The sequence below is a fragment of the Indicator indicator genome, chromosome 10, assembly GCF_027791375.1.
Source record: "Indicator indicator isolate 239-I01 chromosome 10, UM_Iind_1.1, whole genome shotgun sequence".
In the NCBI taxonomy this organism is placed as follows: domain Eukaryota; kingdom Metazoa; phylum Chordata; class Aves; order Piciformes; family Indicatoridae; genus Indicator; species Indicator indicator.
The window spans coordinates 4985411-5010778 of record NC_072019.1 but is presented as its reverse complement, the minus strand read 5'-3'; the positions used below and the strand labels follow the sequence as shown (position 1 = coordinate 5010778).

The 25368-nt window shown below is 39.9% G+C and overlaps 1 protein-coding gene across 1 annotated transcript in view; it reads left to right on the top strand.

Moving 5' to 3' along the window:
• NTNG1 (netrin G1) overlaps positions 1 to 25368 on the top strand; it is a 153667-nt gene that overhangs the window by 36001 nt on the left and 92298 nt on the right. The window contains exon 2 of the mRNA XM_054384320.1: positions 23369 to 24009. Coding sequence (XP_054240295.1) covers positions 23369 to 24009 — 641 coding nt within the window. The remainder of the gene's footprint in view (positions 1 to 23368; positions 24010 to 25368) is intronic.

Genomic DNA, 25368 nt, shown 5'->3' with positions numbered 1-25368 from the left:
ACTAACTAATAAAAGTGGCCACAAAGAACTCCGAAGGAAACAGACAAGTGTTCTGAGATGGGGAGGACAGAGGGAAGAAAGAGGCTTGCTTTCCAAAAATTACATTTTCTGTGGAATGGAAGACAAAAAAAATTCAATTTGGGAGCTGCTGATTCCTTCTTTGGCAAAGGGGAAGGAAGTGTAGGCCACTGTGGAAATGGCAACAGGTGCTCTTTCAATGGCTGAGAAATTAGAGAGATAAGTTTTTTTTCACACTATGTGGAGAAGGAAAACAGAGCTGTGTGTTGAAGCATGGTAGAGGAAGCAAAAACAAGAGCTATATGTGGAGACACTGCAGAGAAGAGCAGAAAATTTCAGAGGAGAAATCTTCAATAAAATATATGTTAAGTTTTGTTAGTTGTGCTAGGGTGTTTCTTGCACCACTGTTAGCATGTTCCTGCTCTTGTATTCCACTCCACCCTCTAGCCTATTCCATGTTCTAACCTTTTCCCTTCTTTTGCCATCGCTCCTCATCCTCTTTCTTTGTGTGCAAGCAAGGTTATTATTAACTATTGATTTCTTTCTTGATACGTAACTGTTCAATGGTTACCTGTCAGATTTCCATCCTTTGGGCAGCCCTGCCAATTCGTCTACCTGGTGTAATGTGCACAATGTACACAATTTAAGTGATAGATCTAATGGCTCACCAGTGTCATTTGATGAAAAAGTAATGCTGAGCATTTCTTGACAGTTCCTAGGGACCATCCACCCAGTCTTAACGAGTTTAAGTTACCACCAGGGAAAAGACAAGGAATTTTTATTTTTTTTTCCCCCTCATGATTTTGAAATGACAGCAGAGCTAAGTAAACAAACGGTGTGAAGTAAATCATACCCTTAAATATATCTGGTACACATCTATTTGTCCAAGGAGTTTATTTTTGGCCACCTTTCTTCAGGCATTTCTGACATTAATTTTAATAGTTAGGATTCATGAAAAAAAAAAAAAGCTCTGTAAAAGAAAAGATTGCTAGAAGTATGTCTGGAAGACAGAAGCATTATTTTAATCCTTAGGCAAAACACTTTTTCTCCTACTTGTAAAACACTCTGCAGTGCCACCATATAAACGTTCCTGTGCACAGCTGCCTGCAGCCTGCCCACTGGTGAGTGAAACCTTCCTGCCTCCTTTGATTGCCCAACTTGAATGCAAGGTGCATGAGACTTTCAAAATTCACTCATTTTGTAGAGTTACTAATTCAGAGAAGAAAAGGTATTGTCTCAAAAAAAAAAAATTGTTACCCATCTTCATCTGGACTAAGTAAGTAAACCAGCAGTAGGCTGACTTATACAGGCTGAGGATCAGCCTGTGGTTTTCACAGTGACATACCCTCCTAATTAATACAGGAAAGCTAAGCTTACTCTGCCTAAACTGAACCTGTGCCCAAACACAGCTCCTTCTCCACCACTTAATGTTCACAGACCACGATTGCTTGTCTGAGGTTTTGTGGTTAGACTGGGTATGCTGAGTGTTTTGTGTCAGGTTTAGGGGCTTGGTTTCTCTTACTTTGTCTGGGTATATATCCTTTGTGTTCTGCTTTGACATTGACGCTGTGTTTTGCTTTAGTCTGTACACGTAGGAACAACCAACCTGATCTGCATAAAACATTGGTGTCACCTTTCCTTCCTGAAATTAGTATTCTTCCAAACAAAGCAATATGTTTATATTGCATATAACAACCTAACTGTGACAGCCAAAAAATTAGTACAGTAAGCACACCATTTGAAGCTGATTCTATTAATTGCTATTCAGGCCATAGCTCAGATTAATTATTGTGTTTGTGTAGGATGTTTGTTAAGAGGTTTCCTGATTGCTGTTCAGAAGATTGATTACTTGTTACATTTACCTTGTGGTTTCTGTGGGGAAAACACCTTTTAGGCTTCAACATTTGCAAACATACTGAGGCCAGGCAGGGCCACTAAGAAGTGAGGACACCTACACCTGATACATCGAGAAGCCGCAACATACATCTGCATTAATACCAAGCTAGAAAAAAGAGGATGCAGCAGGCAGACATTTATTTTAAAGTGCCTGTGTCTAGAGATAGTAACATAGCCTTAGGCATGGATGTACCTCTTGTAATTACAGTAAGGGAAAAGAAATTAAAAAGCATGCAGAAAAAATGCCAGGTGGGAGATTTGTGTGGATGAGGCAAATCACAAAACAGCCCACCTGAATTCTTGGTGTATCCATCACACAGTTTGCTGAACGTTAAGTTTCAGTGCCTTGAATCTCATCATATGACAACAGAGTGACCTAGACTTTGCAGGCAAACCAAATGAATTGCTTGATGTTTCTCATAGAAACTGGCAGGTTTGAGACAGAAATGGAAATATGGAGCTTCCTGGGGGGGAGGGGGGGAAGGGAACCCACAACAAAACCAAGAAAGCACAATGTTGCAGTTGGTATCCAGAAGATTTCACAGGGATTTTTACACACATGAACTTTCTTCTTGAAATTCAAGAATAAATGCAAGTCAGATTAGGGGACATCCTTGGGCTTGGTGAAGGATAAAGGCAAATGTGAACCATTACAAAACTGCACTTCTGGCTGTTCTGCATAAGAAGGTCTTGTCCCAGTCTTTACCACTTCTTTTGTCATTTAGCATAATGTCCACTAAGATGGAGGAATGAGGGGAAATTAGGCAGTAGGGAAAATGACTTAATGATAATTCACTTTTTTTTGTAATTTGGCACTTTTCTGTCTCATTTTCTTTATCCAGCTTAAGACAGTGACCTTTCATTTTCCTGTGCTTTTCTTCTTGTGTCTAAAATTCCTCATTGCAGATAGGCTGCAGCTGCTGCCTTAAGACTGGATGCTCAGTTCTTTGCCTCGTAACACAGCAAAATGAAGGTATAATTTTCAGTGCATGAATGTAGTTATGCTATTTGGACTATGTTAGTACATATTAAACAAAAAGAAAAAAAGTAGAAATGAGGAGCCAGGACTTCTGAGAACTTCAAGTCATGTGTGGTCCTATTACCCCACACTTTGAGTGCTAATGTTACCAACACAGGCTAGAGTCTCATTGGCATAGATGGCCGTTTCTGTGTTGTTCCCTAATTTTCCCATGGGAACATATCCATGCTAAGGACTATGAATGGGTGAAATGCTGTGCATTTTGTTGCTGATTATGATGGTTCTGGGGGCATTAGCTCCTGGAATAAAGAAATTGGGACCATGCCCAGAATACTATGGGCATGATTGGTCAGAAGCAGAGTTCTAAAGAGTGAGTGCCACAAGTACATTTTGCTGTGATATCGAGTTCTAGAAGGAAACCATAGCCAACTACCTGAGAAATCCAGGAAGAGGGCTGAAAAAGAAGAGTGGGGAAAGGTACTTTTTAGCCAAAACCTTGTCTGGAAAGATGCCTGTCCCAGTGAATAAGTAAACTACCTCTGGGTAGTGTGCTCATAGTGCCTGTTAAGTGCAACCTTCTGCATACTCATAGCAAATAAGCAGGACTGCATTAAGAGCATACCTTTGCCATCCTTAATTTGCAAGAGGAACATCAGGGCTCCAAGCATCACCTTACCATTTAGGAAGGGAAGACCTGCCTGTGGTCTTCAGAGCCTTTATATTCAGGAGAATGACCTGAAGTAATTGAGAATTAAGGAGAAGAAAACCAAGAAAAAGTTGTCTTTTTTTAAACTTCAGTTGGGTTTTTTTGCCATTTTTTCAATTGACTTCAATTCTTCGCACTCCTCCTTTCCTGTTTCATGCCATTATCACCTCTATTTCAGTTTTATCCGGTGTTGCAAACAGTCGTCACCAACTTGTTTCAAAATTTAGTTGTGCTCTTTTTTTCTTTTTCTTTTTCTTTTTGTTTTTCTTTTTCTTTTTCTTTTTATTTTTGTTTTTCTTTTTCTTTTTGTTTTTCTTTTTCTTTTTCTTTTTCTTTTTCTTTTTCTTTTTCCCACTGACTTTCTTTTCAGATTACTGTCTGGAGCAAAAACACACTCCACAGCCTACCTGTGGAAATAACAGTATAGTAGAGGTTGGAAGGGACCTCAAGAGATCATCAGGTCCAACTCCCCTGCCAAAGTAGGATCACTTAGAGTAGTTTGCACAGGAATGCATCCAGGTTGGGTTTGGAAAGTCTCCAGAGAAGGAGACTCCACAACATCCCTGGGCAGCCTGTTCCAGTGCTCTGTCACCCTCACTGTAAAGAAGTTTCTCCTCATGTTGAGGTGAAATCTTGTATGTTCAAGTTTGAACCCATTGTTCCTTGTCTTACTACTGTGCACCATCAAAAAGAGCCTGGCCCCCTCCACCTGACACCCACACCTCAGATAGTTATAGACATTGATCAGATCCCCTCTCAGTCTTCTCAAGACTAAATAGCCCCAGGGATCTCAGTCTCTTTTCATAGGGCAAATGCTCAAGTCCCCTGATCATCCTTGAGGCTCTCTGTTGGATTATCTCCAGCAGGTCTCTGTCTCTCTTGAACTGGGGAGCCCAAAACTGGATGCAGTATTCCAGGTGTGGTCTCAGCAGGGCAGAGTAGAGAGGTAGAAGAACCTCCCTAGACCTGCTGGACACACCTTTCTTGATACATCCCAGGATCCCATTGGCTTTCTTGGCTGCAAGGGCACATTGTTGTTCCATGGAGAACTTGCTGTCCAGCAGCACTCCAAGGTCTTTCTCCATGGAGCTGCTTTCCAGCAGGGCAGCCCCTAACCTGTAGTGGTGCCTGTTGTTATTCCTCCCCAAATGCAGGAGCAAGGACTGCAGTGCCTTAGAGACAGATTGCTGTAAGCAGGCTCTCCCATCACTGATCCCATTTATACAGTATCATATGTGGTTCACATAAGCAGCTCTCAGATATAGTTGGAGTGACTTTGGGGAGGCTACTCTGTAAAGTAAAGGCTCTCAGCTGTGAACAGAGAATTCACATTTTATTCTCTGGACAGACAGTTTGCAACAGCATGTGTCAGTAAATGCCTCCTGTGAAAAACATTGCCCTGAGAGCCACTCCCCTGTCTGAAACTTTCCACTTCTAAAGCAGTTAACCATTCTGTGGCACTTTACGAAGTCAGAATTTCAGTAATGATACCAGCATCAGTTGTGATTGGCGAGGGAACCAAAACATAATTTAGTTTACACATATTTGAATATCAAATCTTCAGCTTCTGAAGTCTTCATGCATTTTTCAGAGAAAGTTTGAGTGAAGACCTTGCAGGAAAACCTAACACGTGTTTGAGGATTCAATTTCCTAATTTTTGGTCTACTGTAGCTGTAACAAAGTCACAGAAGTTACTCTTACTTACATGTATGTATTTCCCATAACATTTCATTAAAGGTGAGAATGTAATCAATAGCATCCAGATTATAACTAGATCTCAGCACTGAAGGGCAAATATGTATTTTTCCAGAGGTTTTATTCAGCCACTGTTGACAACCTCCAGGAGTCTAAAGATGATCTCCCCTCAAGCTCTGGAGTAACTGAAGGACAGAGCATAGAATCTGCTTTCTACGTAACTTCTTCTGCATTATGTCATGTAAAAGGGAGAAAAAATATGAGGCTTCTCTAAACCTGAAAAAGCAGCTGTACTGAAAGAAAGGAGCTGTATTGTCTTCACAAGCATTTGAGTTGTTTTGTATTATTGCAAAAATTAAGTAAACCTCCCCCAGCCCTTCTTACTCATCTGGTCTACTAAAGATTCAAAACCCAAAATAAACCCTTTATACAGCCTTCTCACCATTGACTTAACTTACACTGTCGCTGCCCTTTAAAGAAGTATTTTTCAAGTACAAAGCATGAAACTACTAAGGAGACTGGAGTCTGGGGTGCTGTTTATAAGGATGAATGGCATATTTTCTTACGAGGTCATGCGCACATGCAATCATTATTCTCGGTATTTCACCACTTCAGAAGAATTTTGTTTCCGAAGTCGAGCTTCCGCAGGCATCATTACTGCCTGTTCTGCTAAGGCCATGCCGGCAGCATGCTGCAGCCTGCTCTCAAAGCAGCAGTTCTATTTGCAGAACGTTCTGTCTATTCCTAATTTAATTAAGACTCACTTGATGAATTATTTTAAATGTCATACTTCATAACTGGTGGGGTGGGTTGGGGTTTTTTTTTAATGCGGATATAATATGGAATAATTAATTTTCCATGAAGTGAAGTCCAGTAATAAAATAATTCCAAACAATAAAGCGTAGTTGGAAGAGAAGTCCTCATCTGAGATAACTGGAGGGATATGCTGCTTATTGCAATGCTGCACAATTATTCATCATGAAGAGATTTGTTTCCCTCACATTATCCCCCTTTGAACACAGTGTATCTGTTACTCTTTTTCGACTGTAGAAGAATTTAATCTTACAGACTTTGGCTGCTATTTACATAATTTACTGCTTCAGTTTAAATCAGTGCAAAGATTCCCATGGCCTTTAGTAGCTGTTAAGAGAGACGTGTAAAAGACCTGTCCATCCCAAACACCAGAGTAACAGCACCAAATACAGATAAGGCCTGTCTTCTTATTCCTTAAACTGCTTCCTGAATTTTCCTGTTCCCTGATTTACTCAGGAGCGTAGGATATGGCTGTTCTGCATCCCTTCTCAAAGGCACAGTAACTAAATGAACGTCTGAGCTTTGCTAAGACCAGTGCATGTCATCATGATGTTGACACAAGAGCAGCTGGCCATCCACACAATAATAAAGCTGACAAACAGATACATCAAAATGATGTCAAGATAGGTTGTCTTCATCCCTGTTTGGGCAGTGTCCCTCAAGCAGACTGTAGGCTTGGACTACTCAGAGACATGCTGCTCTAATACCAATGTGTAAGCAAGTAGGAATAATTAATACACTCACCAACCCAGAAGAAGGGTGTTTTTTTTCCTTTCTCTATTTAGCTTAGACCATAATAGGAATCTTGTTAAGGTAACCAAACTATATTTTACATAGACCCATGCTATTCAATGTAGTTGTGTCTTTTGGACCCCAAAGCAACCTGAAAATTGAATGGCAGTCTCCTGAACAGCAGAATGAGAAACACTGAGTTTAGAATGCATTTTTGGCATATAATCTACTTTTTAATGGCATAGGTGGTATTGGAAAAAGGAAAATCCCCTTCATGATGGTGGCTGACAAACATCAAGCATCTTAAATGAAGGTGTCCTGAAGGACTTACAGCCTGCAGCGTAATTTAATTAAGATATCAAAGTGATAGCAATTATATCATCTGTGACAGCTCTTCTATTGTAAAGCATTTCTTTAATTAACAAAGGGTGATACCTAGGAAGGCATGCAGAGCTATAAAACACTTGGAGAAACAACTACTTTGCAGATACAGTCCAGCCACGCATTTGTTTTACTGCCTTTTTATCTGCCTTCAGGCGGGGCTGTGGCCACTGCTCCTTAGTCCTGCAGCCTCCCCCCAGCCCTGGGGTGCCTCAGGGCCCTTGTCCTCAGCCTCATCTCCAAGCTCCAGCAGCAGAGCAGTGAGTTTTAGATTCTCTTACTTAAAAACAAGTGCAAGTCACCTTGCTCCACAGAGACTGGGGGAGAGCAGCTGACAACAAAGCAGGCCAGTTTCAGAAGCTCGATATATGTGGAACTAAAAGCTGCTGGGAAGTGACAGGTTGATCGGGGACCTCATAAGTACATGGATGCCTCCTGGAGCTTTTATTCAATTGCTATTCAGGTTTTGTTCAGTAAGAACATCTGTTGGTTTCAGTGAATTCTTGACTAGGAATTAAATTAATTGAATTTCAGGATAGGATTTGCCTTATTGAAAGGAACTTCAGAGAATTTAAATAAAGCCATAAAGTTCTAATAAAATATTTTCTGTGACATAAGGTTATTTTATAACATCATAAATATTTAAATATCTCTTCATATATTCAACATACTCACGTTTTTAAATGGTTTTCCTCTTATGTGCTTGCAGATACAAGAAAAAAATCAAAAGTTCCTATTTTTGAACATCATAGCCAAACTATTGGTATCAGCCAGGTTTCCAGCCATCCACCTATATACAGGCAGTTTCTGCAGGTTTGGGGAGTATAAGACCCTACAAGAAAATGCTAAATCACTCATACTGTTTGGAAATGCAGATGTTTATTATTGTAACTCATAAGTTTCCAACTCCTACCTCTGCAAAATAATATTTGCAAAATTAAGTCTAGAAAAGCAGTCTAAGAAATACTGGAGCTTTAGAAAGGAACATTATTTGGCATCATGGTAGATGGAAGAATTGATTTTATAATCTAAATCTAGTCACTACTACGTTCCAAAATATATACAGGTAAGTATAGAGATATAGATGGTGATAGAGTCACAAATGTTTGCAAGGAAGAGATAAAGAGGAGGTTTAATTTCTTTTAAGTAGCTTCTATGACAAAGACAAGTGCCTCTCAGCTTACTTGTCAAATAAATTACATTAATAAATGATTTAAAATAACCTTAGTGTGCCACTGTGAGTTATTAAAATTGAGGATAATTTAACAGGCTTGCTTTCTTCTTACAAATATTTTAATGGTTGGACAGATTTTTGAATTGTCAGTTGTCCATGTAAACTGTTATTGAAATAATGTATTCAAGTGCTAGATAACAACATTCACAAAACACATCTCAAATCCATTTAAAATTACCTAGATCCCTTTGATCACTTCAGCTACCAGATAAAATTTAGAGCTATCTCCCATTGATTTATGCTGCAGAACTTTTCCTGTAAATGTCCAATCAAAAACTAGGAGAAATGAAAATGAAGAAATCTAAGGGCATAAACCTTTTGAAGTTACTTTTTTCTGTATTTGCATTAAGATATCACAGATGGCCATGTGAACAGGGTGATTTTGTATGCTTAAGACATTGTTATATGCAAATGTCACTTCTTATTCTTAAAACACTTTATATTAGAGCCTGAAAATACTTAGATGGTATTTGCAAAGTGTTTATATGGAAGAAACATAAATGCTGTGTATCTTTAAAGAAGGAGGAGGCATATGGATGTGGTTTGTAGCATAGTGCAGCCCTCAGCCCATCAGCTTCTCTGATGGCTATTATTTTTACACCCATACAAATAGTAACTCATTTTATAAGTGGCTATTTTTCGTTCTAATAAGTGCACTTCATGGAGATCTTTTACTGGGATCTAAAACTCCTTTTAAAGATAAATGCCAAATGGCACTAGATTATATAAATTACAGAGTAACTGGAGGAATACTCAGAGGTATATCTGTCATTGTGGCAAGGCCACAAGAGTGTTTTCCATCAGAAGCACATCCAAGTGTTAGGAAGGTGATGTCACCACCCTGCCCTTCCCTCAGGCAGCTGGTGGTGGAGCTGGACTGTCCTGGTACACTCCTGCCCCTGGGCACCCCTGACCTCTGGGTCACACAGCTGTGGCAGTGGTGGCAGCTGCAAGGTGCAAGACCTTAAACTGCCTTTTGTCTCTAGGAATGATTGTACGGTTAGACGGGGATAAGGAAATGTAATTTTTCAGATTTCAAATGGCAGCAGTTAATTGCATTACTTTAGCCAAGGTGTTTCTCTTTATCTCATCTTCTGCAAGACAAGCCTGTGATGGGTAGAACTGATAGGGAACATAATATGCTGTAATTTATTACTTCCCAGGGTGGTACAGTGGAAAGGAGCACACATAGAGCTTCTCTCACCAATTTACTCTGTAATAGATTGGAATATATTAGGATAAAAGAAATCCCTGTCCTTAAACTTTACTTTCAGGCATTCCAGCAAGCAATTGGAGAAAGTCTGTTTTTTCCACTGTAGGAAAATTACATTCAGTCTTTCCTTGTGAAAAGCTTCCCTACCTATGCTTAATATGCTGAAATATTTTTTAGGATATGTTCCCTCTGCTATGTCAATGAGATTGATTGTCTCATCCTGGCACACCTAAACTCGGTAGAGAGCTAACAACGCAAATAAAGCATTGGCAGCACAAAATCCATGTAGGCAAAGAGCACTGAAATGCTGAGCACCACTACATGGCCCAGGCTGCCCTACTCTTGCTAATGGTTCTGCCTGAGCTAGCCCAAGTAACATTGCAATGACTGCTGTTACAGTGGAGGCATGCAGATGTTCAAAGTAGAGCCTCATATTGCAGCAGTCTTACCACAGCGCTGTGGTGACAGAAGCCTCTTCATCTCCAGGTTTGAATTACTTCACAGTCAACTTAGTAAACAAATTTGGCTCAGTTTAAGGGAGTTGCTCGCAGGTTGCACATCTGATGCAGTAACTGAATATATTGCATGTGTTATCATAAGCCTTTTTTGCACTTCGAGATGCTCTTGTTTTTCAGTTAGAAGATTCTCATTCAGATTTGGGAGGACCTCTGTGTCATTTGGGATGGTAACTGAGGCCATGAAATATTAGGTGGGACTCATTTTATCCCCAAAGCCCATTATGTTAAGTCTCCCATGTGAGGCAGCTGAGCCCAAGAGGCAGCAGCAGGGATCACAGAGCTCTTAAAGCCCATGCATGGAACAGAGGAGGATCTGCTTTCATTTCCCCTGCCCTGCCATCTAGCAGGTTGGGATTCTTGGGATTCTCCATATTTCAACATGCTGTGGTGAACTAAGTTTTGAAATGACAGGTTTTTAGGAGTCAGTGCAACCACATACCATGCCTGAACTGTAAATATGCAGGTAACAGTCTTACTACAAATTATTTTAGGAAATGACAGAGCTGTGCACTTTTTTTTTTTTTTGGTCATGGATATATGTACAAAATAAAGAAAATCACATGACAATCTCTAGCACAGAACTGAACAAATTAAGAGTTTATCACAAAGTTTGCAACCCTTCTCAAAAGAGAAGTATGGGATTTTTTGGATTGAATTACTTATATTGGTGCAGTATACTAATGTGGTTTTGATGAGTGTCTTGGTTCTCTTTCAAAGCACTATGTGCTATCATCATCTGAATGTGCAGAGACGTCGCACAATTCATTGTGAATGCTAATAAGACATCTCTTCGCTGTATAATAAAATTCAACATTTAAATTTGCTTCTGTAACAATTCCACAATATGTAGGTATGCACTGTGAGCCATTAAAAATATTTATCTTATCACCCTGACAAACACAAATGAAGGGGAAACAATGTAACCCACCTTTTAAGAGAAATGAGGTGAAATTGGATTTCACTTACAACTGTCATTTTTGTTTATGTTCCTTTTCGTTCTTCCTTTAAGTGGTTCACATACACGCAAGGGTCGTCTGAGCCTGGGAATTCTGTAACAAAGAATTATCAAATGCAACAGAAATGAGTACAGATTCTGTGGCAATAGGAAGACAGATTTTTTTTCTATAGATATATTAAAAGTAGCGTTTCTGCATAACATCAGCAATTCTAATTGTGGCGTTTGACATTCAGTGTTAATCCATCAGCTCTAAAGCTTATTAAAAATTGCAGCAGATGCATTGGTAATATAGGAGCAGGTCAGAAATTGTCAAAAGCAATACTGACATTAAGAATCAGAAATAAAATTACAGTTATTGTAGAAATACAGTTTTGCATGAAGTCCACGGGCACAGAATCAATAACGCTCTGGAGTGGGATGAACAGTGCCTGCAGATGCAGATAGTCCCAGAGCACAGCTGAGATATCCCCCACAAGAAAAGAATTTCTTTTGTCTCTTTAGTCCCTTTTATTTGTTGGCTGCCTCTGCAGTTTCTTTTCTCTATGGCATTACCCATAGAATTAATACAAAGACCAAAAAAAAAAAATTCTCTTTGAAAAAAAAAAAAAGAAAAAAGGCCTGTGGGGCAAAGGGAAAGGGTCTGTTCCTGGCTTAGCCACCACCTCTGAGCACTAATTGCTTCAGCTCTTTGTCTGATCTCCCTCAGCTGCAACTTCATGGTCAGATTTTAAGTCACTTGGAGATGTAAGTAATATGCAAAACACTACAAAAACATGCAATGTTATATAAACATGGATTGATAATGTTTTCTTAAAGCTTTAAGTGAGACACTTTTGCTATCCTTATTTATAGCAAATATAAATTACTTCATTCTGTTACATGGGCAGCCTACTGAAAATGGTGTTATAGTATGTGAAATAAGGGACTATCATAGCTGAGAAGACAAACTTGGCAAAGCAGTCTGCATTCAATGGTAACAACATAAAAGTCCAGTCCGATTCTTGAGCCCCTATTACAAGAAGGGTATGGATGTGCTGGAACATGTCCAGAGAAGGGCCACAAGGATGATCAGAGGGGTGGAGCTCCTATGGAGACAGACTGAGAGAGTTGGGGCTGTTCAGTCTGGAGAAGAGAAGGCTCTGAGGAGACCTTATTGTGGCCTTCCAGTATCTGAAGGGGTCCTACGAGAAAGCTGGGGAGGGACTTTTTAGGGTGTCAGATAGTGATATGACTAGGGGGAAGGGACCAAAAGTAGAAATGGGTAGATTCAGATTGGATGCTAGGAAAAAGTTCTTCCCCATGAGGGTAGTGAGACACTGGAACAGGTTGCCCAGGGAGGTGGTGGAAGCCTCATCCCTGGAGGTTTTTAGGGCCAGGCTGGACATGGCTCTGAGCAACCTGATCTACTGTGAGGTGTCCCTGTCCATAGCAGGGGGCTTTAAACGAGGTAATCCTTGAAGTCCCTTCCAGCCCTGACAATTCTGTGATTCTATGAATCTGTGATTTGGGGAATTAACTGTTGAATTGCACTCAGTGTTTATCTCATGTAATGATTAGGAAAACATGAACTTAATATTTTGCTAATGCTCTCATTAAGATACACGCTACTTGGTGTAGCTTGTATAGGTATCTGATTAAGCCATCACTTCTAAGAATATGACTTTTGTTTTGAAAGAAATAAATTTACATTTTAGATACTTTTTTTCTAACTATGTTCTGCATCACATTTCACAAAAGTAATTAACTATTGCTACTACTTCAGAATCCTCTCTAGCAGTCTTAAAAGTCTCCCACAGAGGAAGCAGGAATCACCCCAGGAAAACTATTAAAGCTGACTGCGGTTTGTCACAGGCAGCCATTAATGAATACCACAGAGGATTTCGTATCCTTTCTGCTCATGGTGTTGCCATAATTCATACTCAGTATCCTAAAGATTATGCAGAATGACTATCTGTTGAAGCTGCACATTTAGGCAAGCAGATAGCATCTTTTAAGTTGATGCAAATTATAAGTGGGAAATAAATATTAAGATCTGTTTCCTGAGGTTGAATACTTAAACAAGGACTATATCTTTACAAATTCATTAGGTCTGGAGTTTGATTTTGTTGTTTCCCCTTTTAACTTCCTGCTACAGCACTTGGGTTTTTCAGCACATGACAAAAGTTTTGTATAAACTTCGTGTCAGTCAGAACAGGTTGATACTGTGCATTTTGGTATTATGGTCTTCATCATCACAGTTTGCTAGCATTCAGAGTAAAGCATAAAACCTACAATCATGGTGAGATAACATAACATACCTCTTAACAAACTCAGCTGTACTTTCCAGGGACAGCACATTTCACAGTCCCACTCTCTAGGAAAGAATAAACTATTCAGATGAAGCATAGAAAAAAAATCACACATATGCACACATATAAAGAAAAAAAAAACCCAAACAACAGTGCCTGTAGAAAAAGTAGAATTCTTTGTATCTGAATTTAGATTGCAGAGGTTGCAACAGAATACATTTGGTGCAAAGCCCAGCAGCATTTGCAGGTGCTATGTTTACATCTGTAGGCAAAGAAATAATTGAATTTCTCATCCTAAATCTTGCTGCCCTTTGTGAAAAATAAAATCATAATGCTGCCTTGGGGTGACACATGTAGTCATTTTGTTAGGACAGGACTGGTTGTGCTCAAGTCCAATATGCCTTTACACCCCCAGAGCAGTCTTTTACAGCACAAATAGTACTTGCATATGTAAGTAGCTATTTGATATACATAAATGACCTTTTAACAGATGAGCATTAAATCCAAGGCACGATTTAGCTCTTTGTTCACAGTTCAGGGAGCATTTTCATGTTGCCCTTAAGCCAGTCAATCTATCTGCATTGCTTTGCTTCTCTCCCCACCTGTTGGATCCCTTCTAGCAGTATCAGCACTCATCTGGCCAAGCAGTAGAGAGGTTCAGAGGCTCAATTCAGTGGAAAACTAAGACTGAAGTAAAAATTGTAGTACTTGCTTTCAAGACTCACAAACCTTCTCATCCAGCTCACCACACAGCAGCATCATTTCCAGGCACAAAGGTGGGCTCTCCCAAGTTTGCAGGAAACTTGTCCATAGAGAGAAGCTGCCAGCTTGGAGACCACCAGGTCCCCAGCAGCAGGAGTGCAGAGAGAGGCAAGCAAGGAGCATGCTGAGCAAACAGCATGCTGCCAGATTGTAGGCTGATGTGAGCTTGAGGCAGGGCTTGAGTCTGCAGCAAAGATGCAGCTCTGATGGAAAGAGGTTTTCCAGTGGCTCCGCTGGATGTTAATGGATTGGAAAAGTGGCACAATGGGATTTCTTAATTTTTTTTTCCCCACTTTTTTTCAAGGCTCCTGTGCAAAACCAGATAAGTTAAGTTTGTGCTGTTTTTTTAAAGAGTAGTTAGAGTATTCTAGTTTAGTGTAAAATCAGCTTTAGTGACTGGAAGCCCTTGGTCTGTTTTGCTGCACAGAAGCAGAGATTAAGTGGATATAATTTAAAAAAAAAAAGAAAGAAAATTTTTCTTCATATAATTTGCTTTATGGTAGCTGCCTGTACTAATGTGGACTTCTCTTATGTGGTGGGTTGGAAATTCCGTCCCCCCAGCATTAACTTTGCCCAACCAATAAGTGGAAGCAAATGAAAGCTGTATTTACAAGCAAAACTACAATCTACAATGAAATGCAATGAATATGTACACATATACAATATTTACAATATTTACAGGTATTTACAATTAACAAACAGCACTAGAACTCCCCTGGCCAAAGACCAGGGGAGCTGCAACAACTTCTCCCTCCCTGCCTCCCCTCCTTACCCCTTGTACAAAAGGGTTAAGAGACAAAAAAGCAGGGATATTAGAATTAGCCAAAATAAAAGTGATGCAGCCAAGGTCAGCAAAGCCTGTTAGTCTCTCCCCCAGAGCAAAGAAACAAGAAGAGAGAGAAATTGTTTTGGGAACCAAATCTTATGGTAGATAACTCTCCAATGGAATTGTTTAGAATAATCATTATTTTCCTTTTTACACCCAATAGTGATTTATTTACATTTTTACTACTTTCTGCTCAAGATCTATGAAAAATTTTAAAGGCATAGCCTCAAGCTACCACATCTTATTACTCTATATTTAAATACAGAAGGAATAGAGAAAAAATACGTGCTTGTTTAGGTCTAGTTTGGTATAGTGCTTATGTAAAATATTTTTGAAATTTAAATCAAGTACAACCATCTTCAGTTCCGTTCTAAATACATGAACACTGTAGGACAGCTGTGTGCTATTAAGAAGCTATGACACTGCTTTGGGAGACAGACAGCTAATTCTTGAAGCCCTGGTAATGATCTCCATAGTGTTTTAGAAAATTTTCAGACTGAAAAATGTGGCTAAAGGAAAAAAGAATAGGGAGGTCTGTGCATCTTTTCCAATAATTAAAGAACCTCACCTCACCCATGAACTTTACCCTATACTACATCCACTCCTTAGTCCACCCAAATATTTTACATGAATGTCTGCAGTGCTTTCTGGTTTTGCAGATATGCTGACAAGCAAAGTTAGCTGTAATAAAAACTGAGTCAAAGCTGTCAAAGCAATACTTTGCCTTTTGTGTAATTTTGAAGGCTTTAATAAGTTTTACTTTTCTTTTACAAGCAGAACATTAAAACACCTTGTGTCAAGAAGAAGGGACCAGTCGCTTTTCAGTGGTGCCCTTTGGCAGAAAAATGGGCAATGGGTACAAACTGAAACGCAGGAAGTTCCACCTCAGCACGAGGAAAAATTTCTTTACTGTAAGGGTGCTGTAGCACTGGAACAGGCTGCCCAGAGACGTTGTGGAGTCTCCTTCTCTGAAGACTTTCAAAACCCATCTGGTTGCATTCCTGTGTGATCTGCCCTAGGTGATCCTGCTTTGACAAGGGAATTGGACTAGATGATCTCCAGAGATCCCTTCCAACCCCTAACATTCTGTAGTTCTATGATAATACATACATCATTATCATTAAGCTATGTAAGTGGCAATTTGATGACAAATAGTTTTGGGACAGATGATTTTTAAACTGCAGTGTAAGCCCATCCTTATATATCCAGTCTTACCATAACAAGTTATAACCCGTAACAGCTTGATATAAAACAGTTTTCACTGTAACTCCCTATAGAAGAGAAACACAAAACCCATGATAATTCTGTCCTTTAATAGAGAAATCGAGGCCCATCTAATTTTCCTAGAAGTCATTACAAAACTGCACATTCATTTTTCAAGAACTTTAGAATTTTAAATGTGTTTCTACACTGCTCATTTCTAACCTCACATGAGAGTTTGTATCTGCCTGACAGATTGGTTTTTAGAGCTGTGATGAATGGTCTACCTAAAGAGCTGTCCAAGGAAGATGCATTTTCTGAAATTAGCACAGAATAGAGTTACACTGAATATTGTTGTAGCTCATCAGTTAAATAGCACATCAGTGCTTTCTTCTGCTCACTTCACTTGATTTACATAGAAATCAGGTTGAAAGTCTTGGCCTGTATCTGAGTAGGGCTGGCCAGTGTTGTCAGCTGCTGTCCAGGTAGGGTTGATCAGGGTGGTTAACGCCTGCCAGGACCCTCCCTGTTCTCACAACATGTGTCAAACATTTTTTGCTACCCACAGATTTCCTTTGTGGTCCAAAAATCTGAATACAGTAATTTGCCACCATGAAAAAGAAACAAAACAAAAAAAAAAAAGAGGGGAAGAAGGGGCAGGGGGGGTAGGGTTAAATGTTTCCAGAACTCTGATTTCCTCTATTATCACCAAGGTGATTTGATTTCTCAATGTTTTTGAGGCTTATGTTGCCTCTGTGATCACTGCAAGAACTGAGACCTTCTCTCCAAGACAAAGGACCAAATTACCTTTTCACTAACTTTCCTTGACATACTCCCACAAAACACCTTTGATGACACCTTCCAACTGCAGTGCTTTTGACACCTTTTTTCTACCCCCTCAATGGCTCCCATTCTAAATAAATTCATGGGTAGTCAAAAATATCCAGAAACTCAAGGCTGTTGTTATTGAAGAAGCTATTCCCATTTGAGGAGACCACTCATATCTCCCCTATGACTTCCTTGCCAGACCTCTTGCAAGGCAGCAGGACAGCTGGAAAAGCAGCTTGGGCAAAAATGAACTGATGCAAGCTGGGCATGGCACTGTAAATTGATGCCCGCTGCCACTCTGCCCAAGGAGCACTCTTATGGATGAGCTGGCATCCCCAGGACAAGCGCCAGTGTGCTCAGAGAAAGGGATACTGTGTCCCCTGGCAGTTCAGTTTCTCAAACCCAAATATGCATCCTGTGTATAAAGAAACTCACGTTTCCTTGGAATATTTGCTACAGTGTTCAGCCAGAGCTCAGCGTGATGAGGTCCCAGCGCTATGTGCCTTATGACACTGAAACAACTATAAATAGGAAAGTGATTATATTGCCAGACACCTGCTGATACGAGAGGAAAACACCAATCTTGAGCTTCTGAAATAAGAAAACCACACTTGGATCAGTGCCAGTAGATCAGTCTTAAGGTACTGTTATGCCAGAATGATCAAGTGGTCAAAATAACATCAGCAAGGTTACCTAGTCAAAAACAGCCTCAGAAGCGTGACATTATCAGTAAGCTTTCCTCCCCCCAAAAGTGGGTAAAGGTATTTCAGAGGAAACAAAACTCCATTTGCCTCGAAGTAAATGGAAAAACATTTCCAGAAAGTAACTAAAAAGAGAAAATGTTCTAGAAATTAAGTGCCTTTGCCAAATGCAACAATGTATTTGGTGCTGCAAATATTAAAATGCATTCCTACGGCACATTTTCAGTTCATAGTCTTGGAGAGAGGCATGATCTAATAAATCTGAGAGCCACTCTGAGTGCCAGAATGCCTTCACGTGATCTACCAAAAGGCTTTGGAAGAAATGGTACAATAGAATCAGGGATTATGGAGTTCATCATGCCAAAGCATCTGTCTCTTAATTCTGCATCTATATGTAAATTTGGGATAAGATCCCATACCTCATGGAAGTGTTGTCATGAAGATTAATTAGGTCTGTGTTCCAAAAAGCAAAGTGCCAGATCTTTAGAGGCTTAAATGTATTTTTGAAATCTGAATTTTAAGAGTCTGCTTGCTCAGGACCATAATCTACAATGTCCTTTCAAGTTTAAAAGTGCATGAAGTTGCTCAGCATTTTTTTTCTTTCTTTTTTTTTTTTTGGCCAGTCCAATTCTCCCTGATTTAATCTTTTTAAGTCTCCCCAGAAGTTATTGATTTAAACATGCTTTTATTTTCTTTTTGCTGGTTTTGGAGGCTGTATATTGTTCAGCCTGCAGCCCAGAGTTCAAAGTGCTTGTCTGGCCATCCAGATACCTCTCACTTGGGAGCTCTGTGAAAGAGCATCGAATCTTCCACTGAGACTTTAGCACTTTTTCATTCTTAACTTAAATCACTTTAACTTAAAATGCTGTCACTGCAGTGATGAAAGGCTGTTGATGGTAAAATGTTCTTGTCTACAGCCATCCCTGTCTCCATCACAACAATAATTCTGCAGACTTTGACCGAGGTGCTCTAAAACCACTTAATGGATGTAGTGAGTTTGATAACATCAATTATCATGCAACAGATTCTGTGCCTTGCCAATCCTCCACCCCACTGTTTAGTCTTAGTAGGACAATACCTTATGAGTAGTATCTCCCAGTTAATGGTTTCATAATCTGGCTCTACTATGGTAAACGATTCCTGATTAGAAACAACATGCAAAATGTAAGTATAAGGGCAATTGCTGCTATTAACTATTTCTGTCTAATTAGTCATCTACAATGTGCAGCAAGCAAACTACTTGCAATGAACTCTTGGAAAGAAGAGCAGAAATACTCTATTGTTTCCAAAATTGTGATTTGAATACAGTAAGTTACTGCACAACCTCTTTCCAAATGTGAGTCAGGCTGTATTTACTTTTTGTCTTGTACATTTGAGCTACCTACCTTGAGGCAGTGGCTCAAAAATCAGTTGCTGTGACTTGCTACTTGAAAATTTATTTTGCTGCTTCTTAAAATCTTGGCCTGCTTGACCTCAGCAACCTTCTCCAGTTTGAAAATGCAAGTTATAATCTTCTGTAAGGATTTAGCCAGGTGTCTATTACAGCCTGTAATCTGTGATACAGCTTCCAGCATTCACACTGCAGAAGGGTTAAGCCCCTCTGTCTTTGTTCCTCGGTAAAAAAGTCCATGAGGTGTTACTGTGGACAGGAAAAAGATTGAAAGAAGCAACATCTTCAATCGAGCACTAAGCCTGTGTGAATGCCACTGAGGAGCTGTCCCAGTGAGAGAGGGGCCTGAGAGGCAGTGCTCTAACTTTAACCCTGAAATTGCACCTGCAGCACTGCTGCTGACTTCCCTGCTGATGTTCAAAGGTCATACTGCTGCTGGAACTCTGATTTTAACCAAAATTCTCAATCCTGGATCACTGCCCCATCCAAGACCAAGTTTTTTGTGGAGGTACACCTGCTAACAAATGCTCCTGCCCAGTGGGAACAAGGCTAGACCCAGCAGCCCATCACAGGCAGTGACACTTGCATCGTACCACTATAAAGTTCAAGCTGGGTGGTACAGACAGACATCATGAGTGCTAAAACAAACTGAAGTACAGATAATGGGGCACCAGGGGGGAAATCCCTGCTGGGACCAGTCAGCCCTAATCAGTAGATTCTCAGGTAACTGCTTTTTCCAGCCAGGGCTGAGCATAATCAAATCATATGACAATCTCATGCCCTTACAATGCCTGCAAAATGGGTACCTCTTTCTGAAGCCAAAACTTTTAGACTATGTCAGTAGTTTTGGTAATATTTGTAATTCCATGGGTTGCCTTAAACAAAGTAAACAATAAATTAATTTGCTTACCTGCAAGAAACTATTTAGTATCAATCTCCAATTACTGTACAGGAAAATAATGGCTTTCTTTAAGATGGTAGTGTTGTTGGAAAAGCCTTAGCTACCTTATATGTTAACTGGCACTAAAGTGTTTATAGGAGTACTTAGTAGTGTTTAATTATTTAGAAACCTCCTAATGTCTTCAGTGTAGTTTTGAAAAGTGACAAATATTTTACACCTTGTCCAGCTTGTGAGCTGCTGCTTGGAATGCTTCAATGAAAATCTATTTACAGCTGCCTGCTGGTCACAAAATTACTTAGAGCTGCTAATGCTCCAGTCCTTTAGATGTCCCCAACACAAAATAGGCTTAATTTTCACAAATAGGGGAAAGTTTCTTTTTGTTGTATTCGTTTTACTGAAATAGAGGTCTTAAAGAGGATTTATTGCAGAGATCAAGACATTAAAATACCTAACTGCTGTTAAATTCTTTTCATACTAACATGTACTAAGGGACGTCCGTGTAGAGTAAGACCCAATTACTCTATTTTGGTGATGTCAGTGTGACAAAACATGCAAATGTCATTTAAGATTAATTAGAAGCAATTTAAAGCCAAGTTGTTGGTAGAGAGAAAAATGGAATTTGACTCCAAGCCTTTGAAGAGATTATTCAAAATTACATCAGTGATTGCCATGTCAGCAGGCAGAAGGGAACTTAACTAAGCTTCCCTGAACATACCTAATCTATGAAATAGTCTCATCTTTCCTCCAAAACTTTGTGCCCACAGAAATGTAGACTAATATTCAGTAGCAAACTGGGAATGATCTTTAGCATTCAGTGTACTGTTGGTTTAGGTACCTTATTGTTACCAGCTCTCATGATCTCAATGCATTCACTCTAGCTTGTGTTTTGTTAAGAGCCCTGTCTCCCAGTGTTCTCTGATTATACTGGTGCCTCAGCTTCTGCTGAAAAGGGAAAGGTGAAAGAAAAAGGGAGCAAAAGAAAAAAACAATAGGTCCCACACCACCTGGGTTACACACTGGAAATTATAAAGCATGCCTCCTCCAGCACCCAGCGACTGGGGATCAGAGCAACTTTAATCTTTTAACGTGAAGAATCACAGCAGACTCAGTGGCTGCTTAAGGAGCCAGAAACCAAAGCCATCCCTCAGCAGTGCTTGATGCACCTGTCTGGCTACCCAGGAGCATTTATTTGCTGGGTTTTGACACCCATGGCCTCCCAGGGAAGCTGCTTTTACCGAAGCGATGACAGAAGCATATATATTATAGGTACACAGGCAGCTTTGTGGTGACAGGTGCAGAAGTGACCAGATTTTTTCTAGTGAACCTCAGAAAGGTGTGATTTATGCAATTCAGAGCATTTTCTGCAAAATTAGTATTTCCATGTAATCAAAAGGTTTAGAACCTTCTGTATTTCATAATATGACTTCTTTTTTCCCTAAGGAAAAGAAAAGGCCTAAGTAAGCAGATTCAGGTGTTTGTGGCTGTATTAAACGGAGCTTCAATACTAAGAAATTTGGTGTTGTCTGTATTCTGCTCGAAACTTATTTTTGATTGTCACTGTTTTATTCAAAAGGAGGGCATAGAAACTACAAGCTTGAAATGAGAGCTGTAACAGGGATTTAGTATAGACACATTTTGCATAGTATTTCCAGTTACAGCTGCATGCTTCAAAGCTGTCAGCAAAACAAGCAATGCGCTGCTTTTAATATCACCTGGTTTGTTGTCTTGTGGGGTTTTTTCTGACTTGGACTCCCAGAGAATCATTGTCAGTTTTAGCATTCAGCTGTATTAAGGGAAAGAGAGAAAGAAAATAGTACTTCCCTGCCCAGGTAAGAGGAAGTTGGCAGTGGGAAGGTCAAACTGAGTGCAGAAGTCCTTTTGCGTGTGTTTTGTGGGAGTACGTCAAGGAGCAGAGCAGCAGCCAAAGTGGAAACTCGTGTTTGAAACCCATTTCCTATACTGGATGGAAATGAATGACTTGATTATCCCTGAGCCTTTGAGATGGAGAGAAGCAGAACTGTAATTACAAGGAAAGAAAAGGTTGATTATCATAGCACGGCTTTTTCTGTTTTAAGGATAGGTGAAAGAAATTCTGGTTAATGACAGTAACGGCTAGACTTGTGCCCTAGCAAGCACTGCTGGCTGTAGGCAGTGCTGACCGTTCTTACACAAGCCCTGTGGAAGACAGAAGAAAGGACACAGAGCAGCAGTTGCTTTCTGGAACAAACACAGAATGAACAAGTAGCAAAATATTAATGTACTGTTGAAAGCTGAAATTAGATAGACATGATTCAGTGCGGCCTGTAGGGTCGGATATCTTCACAACTGTTGCAAGATATCCCCAGTCTTTGTGAAGAAACACAAGATTGTAGTGTGCAAGTGTTAATGCATCAAAAGGCCAGGAGGAGAATAATTCACTTTCACCTTGCTACAGAGGACAAGCAGCAGTAAAAGCTGTGCACTATTGGCAAGCTTTTTTTGTTGCTGTTTTTAACTCAGCCCTCAGTTCAGAGCTCCAGCCACCTCGGCAGCATTCCAGCTGAGGCTGCTGAGATCTCCCACCTAATCAAGTGCTGGATTATCTTGTTCTGATAAATGGAGCTGGTGCCTTGTGAAAAGTCTTTCCTCAAGTACTTTGCTACCCTGTAATAAGATGGCAGATGTCTGAACCAAGCCCCAGAGCTGGCAGGACACGTTTTTTTTTTGTAATGGCTTTTGGTGGTGAGTGTAAATGTTTTAAGGCAAGCCAGTGCTAAGATGGGAACATAGGTAAGCATGATAAATTTCACAGCTGGGTGAAAGGAATCTTGAAAGTGTACTGGGTACTGGTTCATACCAAATATATATGGGCTGCACGGCTGACCTCAAAACACTTGCCCTGAAAATCACTTCTTTTGTGAGCAGGGCTCTTGAGGAACATGCTTGTTTTAAAAATAAATTCTCTTCGGCTGCTGCGTCTTTCTAGGAAGAGTTGGAGTTAGTGAGCTATTAGAGACTTGCTTTCCATTCTCAGTCTTTTGTGTCTCAGTCACTGGTCTGAGTCATTCAGGGTAAATAAACTCTTTTGCTTCTCTAAGACATACTCAGGAAAATGTTTGTGTTTCAGAAGGTGCTGTATATGTGCATGTTTGTGCAATTACTTTCACAGGTAAACCAGACAGGATAAATCTCATTAAAATAAAGGTACTCCTGCAAGAATTTGTTTTTGGCTTTCTAGGTTTCATTCCTAGAGAAAAAGCAGCAGTTGCCATGGGCCAGGCAAGAAACACCTTTATGTGTGACAGTCGCCTATGCCATGCCTCTTGTAACACCACTTTGCTCTTTTCCAGGGGAATCCCTACATGTGCAATAACGAATGTGATGCAAGTACCCAGGAACTGGCTCATCCTCCAGAACTGATGTTCGATCTTGAAGGAAGACATCCCTCCACGTTTTGGCAGTCCACAACTTGGAAAGATTACCCAAAGCCTCTTCACGTTAATATTACACTTTCCTGGAACAAAACCATTGAGCTAACAGATAACATTGTTATCACTTTTGAATCTGGCCGTCCAGACCAAATGATCCTGGAGAAATCACTTGACTATGGACGAACATGGCAGCCCTATCAATACTATGCTACAGACTGCTTAGATGCTTTCCATATGGATCCAAAATCGGTGAGGGATTTATCACAGCATACAGTCCTGGAAATCATTTGCACAGAAGAATACTCTACTGGGTACATGACAAACAGTAAAATTATCCACTTTGAAATCAAAGATAGATTTGCCTTTTTTGCTGGACCTCGGCTTCATAACATGGCTTCTCTTTATGGCCAGCTTGACACAACCAAGAAATTAAGAGATTTCTTTACTATCACAGATCTGAGGATAAGACTGCTTAGGCCAGCAACTGGAGAAATCTATGTAGATGAACAACACCTAGCACGCTACTTTTATGCCATTTCAGACATAAGAGTATACGGAAGGTAAGAGAATATACAGCTTTAGAAACAGGAACGTGTGTTTGGTTTCAAAGGTTATTCAAAACCATTTATTTCTCCAAACATGACAATATTTTCTGCCAAGATAAGTTCATGGGAAATCTGGCTCAGTTGAATTCTTTTTATGGTCATACTAGAAGTTACTGACTCACAGCAGCACAAAGTCCCAGGTGTTCATTGTTACTAGCCTGGGATCTTGAACCCTAAGTCTCATGAGCAGGATAGTTAATAATGCCCCAGGATATTTTAACTGTGACACTTAAAATAAGAATAAAGCATTATTGGTATCATGTGCTGCTAAACAATAGTCTCCAAAGCACTGAAGATGGAGTTCACACAGAAGCAATAATTCTCTTCAGTGCTCAGCTATCCCCTTGCCTTGGAGGAGCACTCAGACCTGATGCACAGGGTGGTTGGAGCGTAACTGGCTGGGACCCAGAACCCCAAAACAACATATTTGACCTTGAGGAATTTTTGAGTCAAAAATTCATAGCACACGATCACTATTTTCATGCTCAAGCCCACTGATGAAATAGGAAGCAGAAGCTCTCTTCCAGAAGAGAATGCTAATGCATGACACTCTGTAAAAATTATTTCTAACTTGCTTCATTTCATGGTTACTTTCCCAGTCTTGAAATAAGTATGAGACTGGGAATATTTTAAGAAAGCATGGAAGTACCAGTCAGAAGAGTTACCTGAAGCCTTAAAGAAGCACTGTGTAAATCACAGATTAATTTATTAGTTGAATTAAATAGCTTATTCGTGGTATAAAAGATAGCAAACAAGCAGAGAGTCATGTTTGTGGAACTTCAGAATGGGGTTTTGGTGGAGGATGAACTACTGGATCCTACTAGTATTAGAGTAGATGAATGACTGAATCCTACTCGTATTAACAGTTTCTTACATTGGCTCAGGAATTCATTCTGACAATAGGACACTTTCTACTTTTGTGTACTTGGAGCCTGACATGATGGCAGTTAACTAAAAAAGACAGATACTCTTTAATCATTTGACTTTTTCAGGCCTTTAATGTAAGCTGTGATTGATACAGCACCCCTTACACAGACCCTTCCCATTAGGTCTGACTATGAACTGCCAGTGAACGAGGAAGGTGGCAGAGATTAGAGTCTATTCCTTGTACTTTAATTAGTCCTGGAATACAGTGAAACTGAAGCAAAATGGAAAAAACCAACAGTGTTTTAGCAAGACTGATGTGAATAAAACAAAGATGATTACTCAGCTGTGTTCAAGACAAGTAGTGCCTCCAGGGAAAGCAGTGGCTGATACCAGGTGCTGTACTCCCAAAAATAATAACTGTGCAATGGCATTTCTATTGGGAAATTT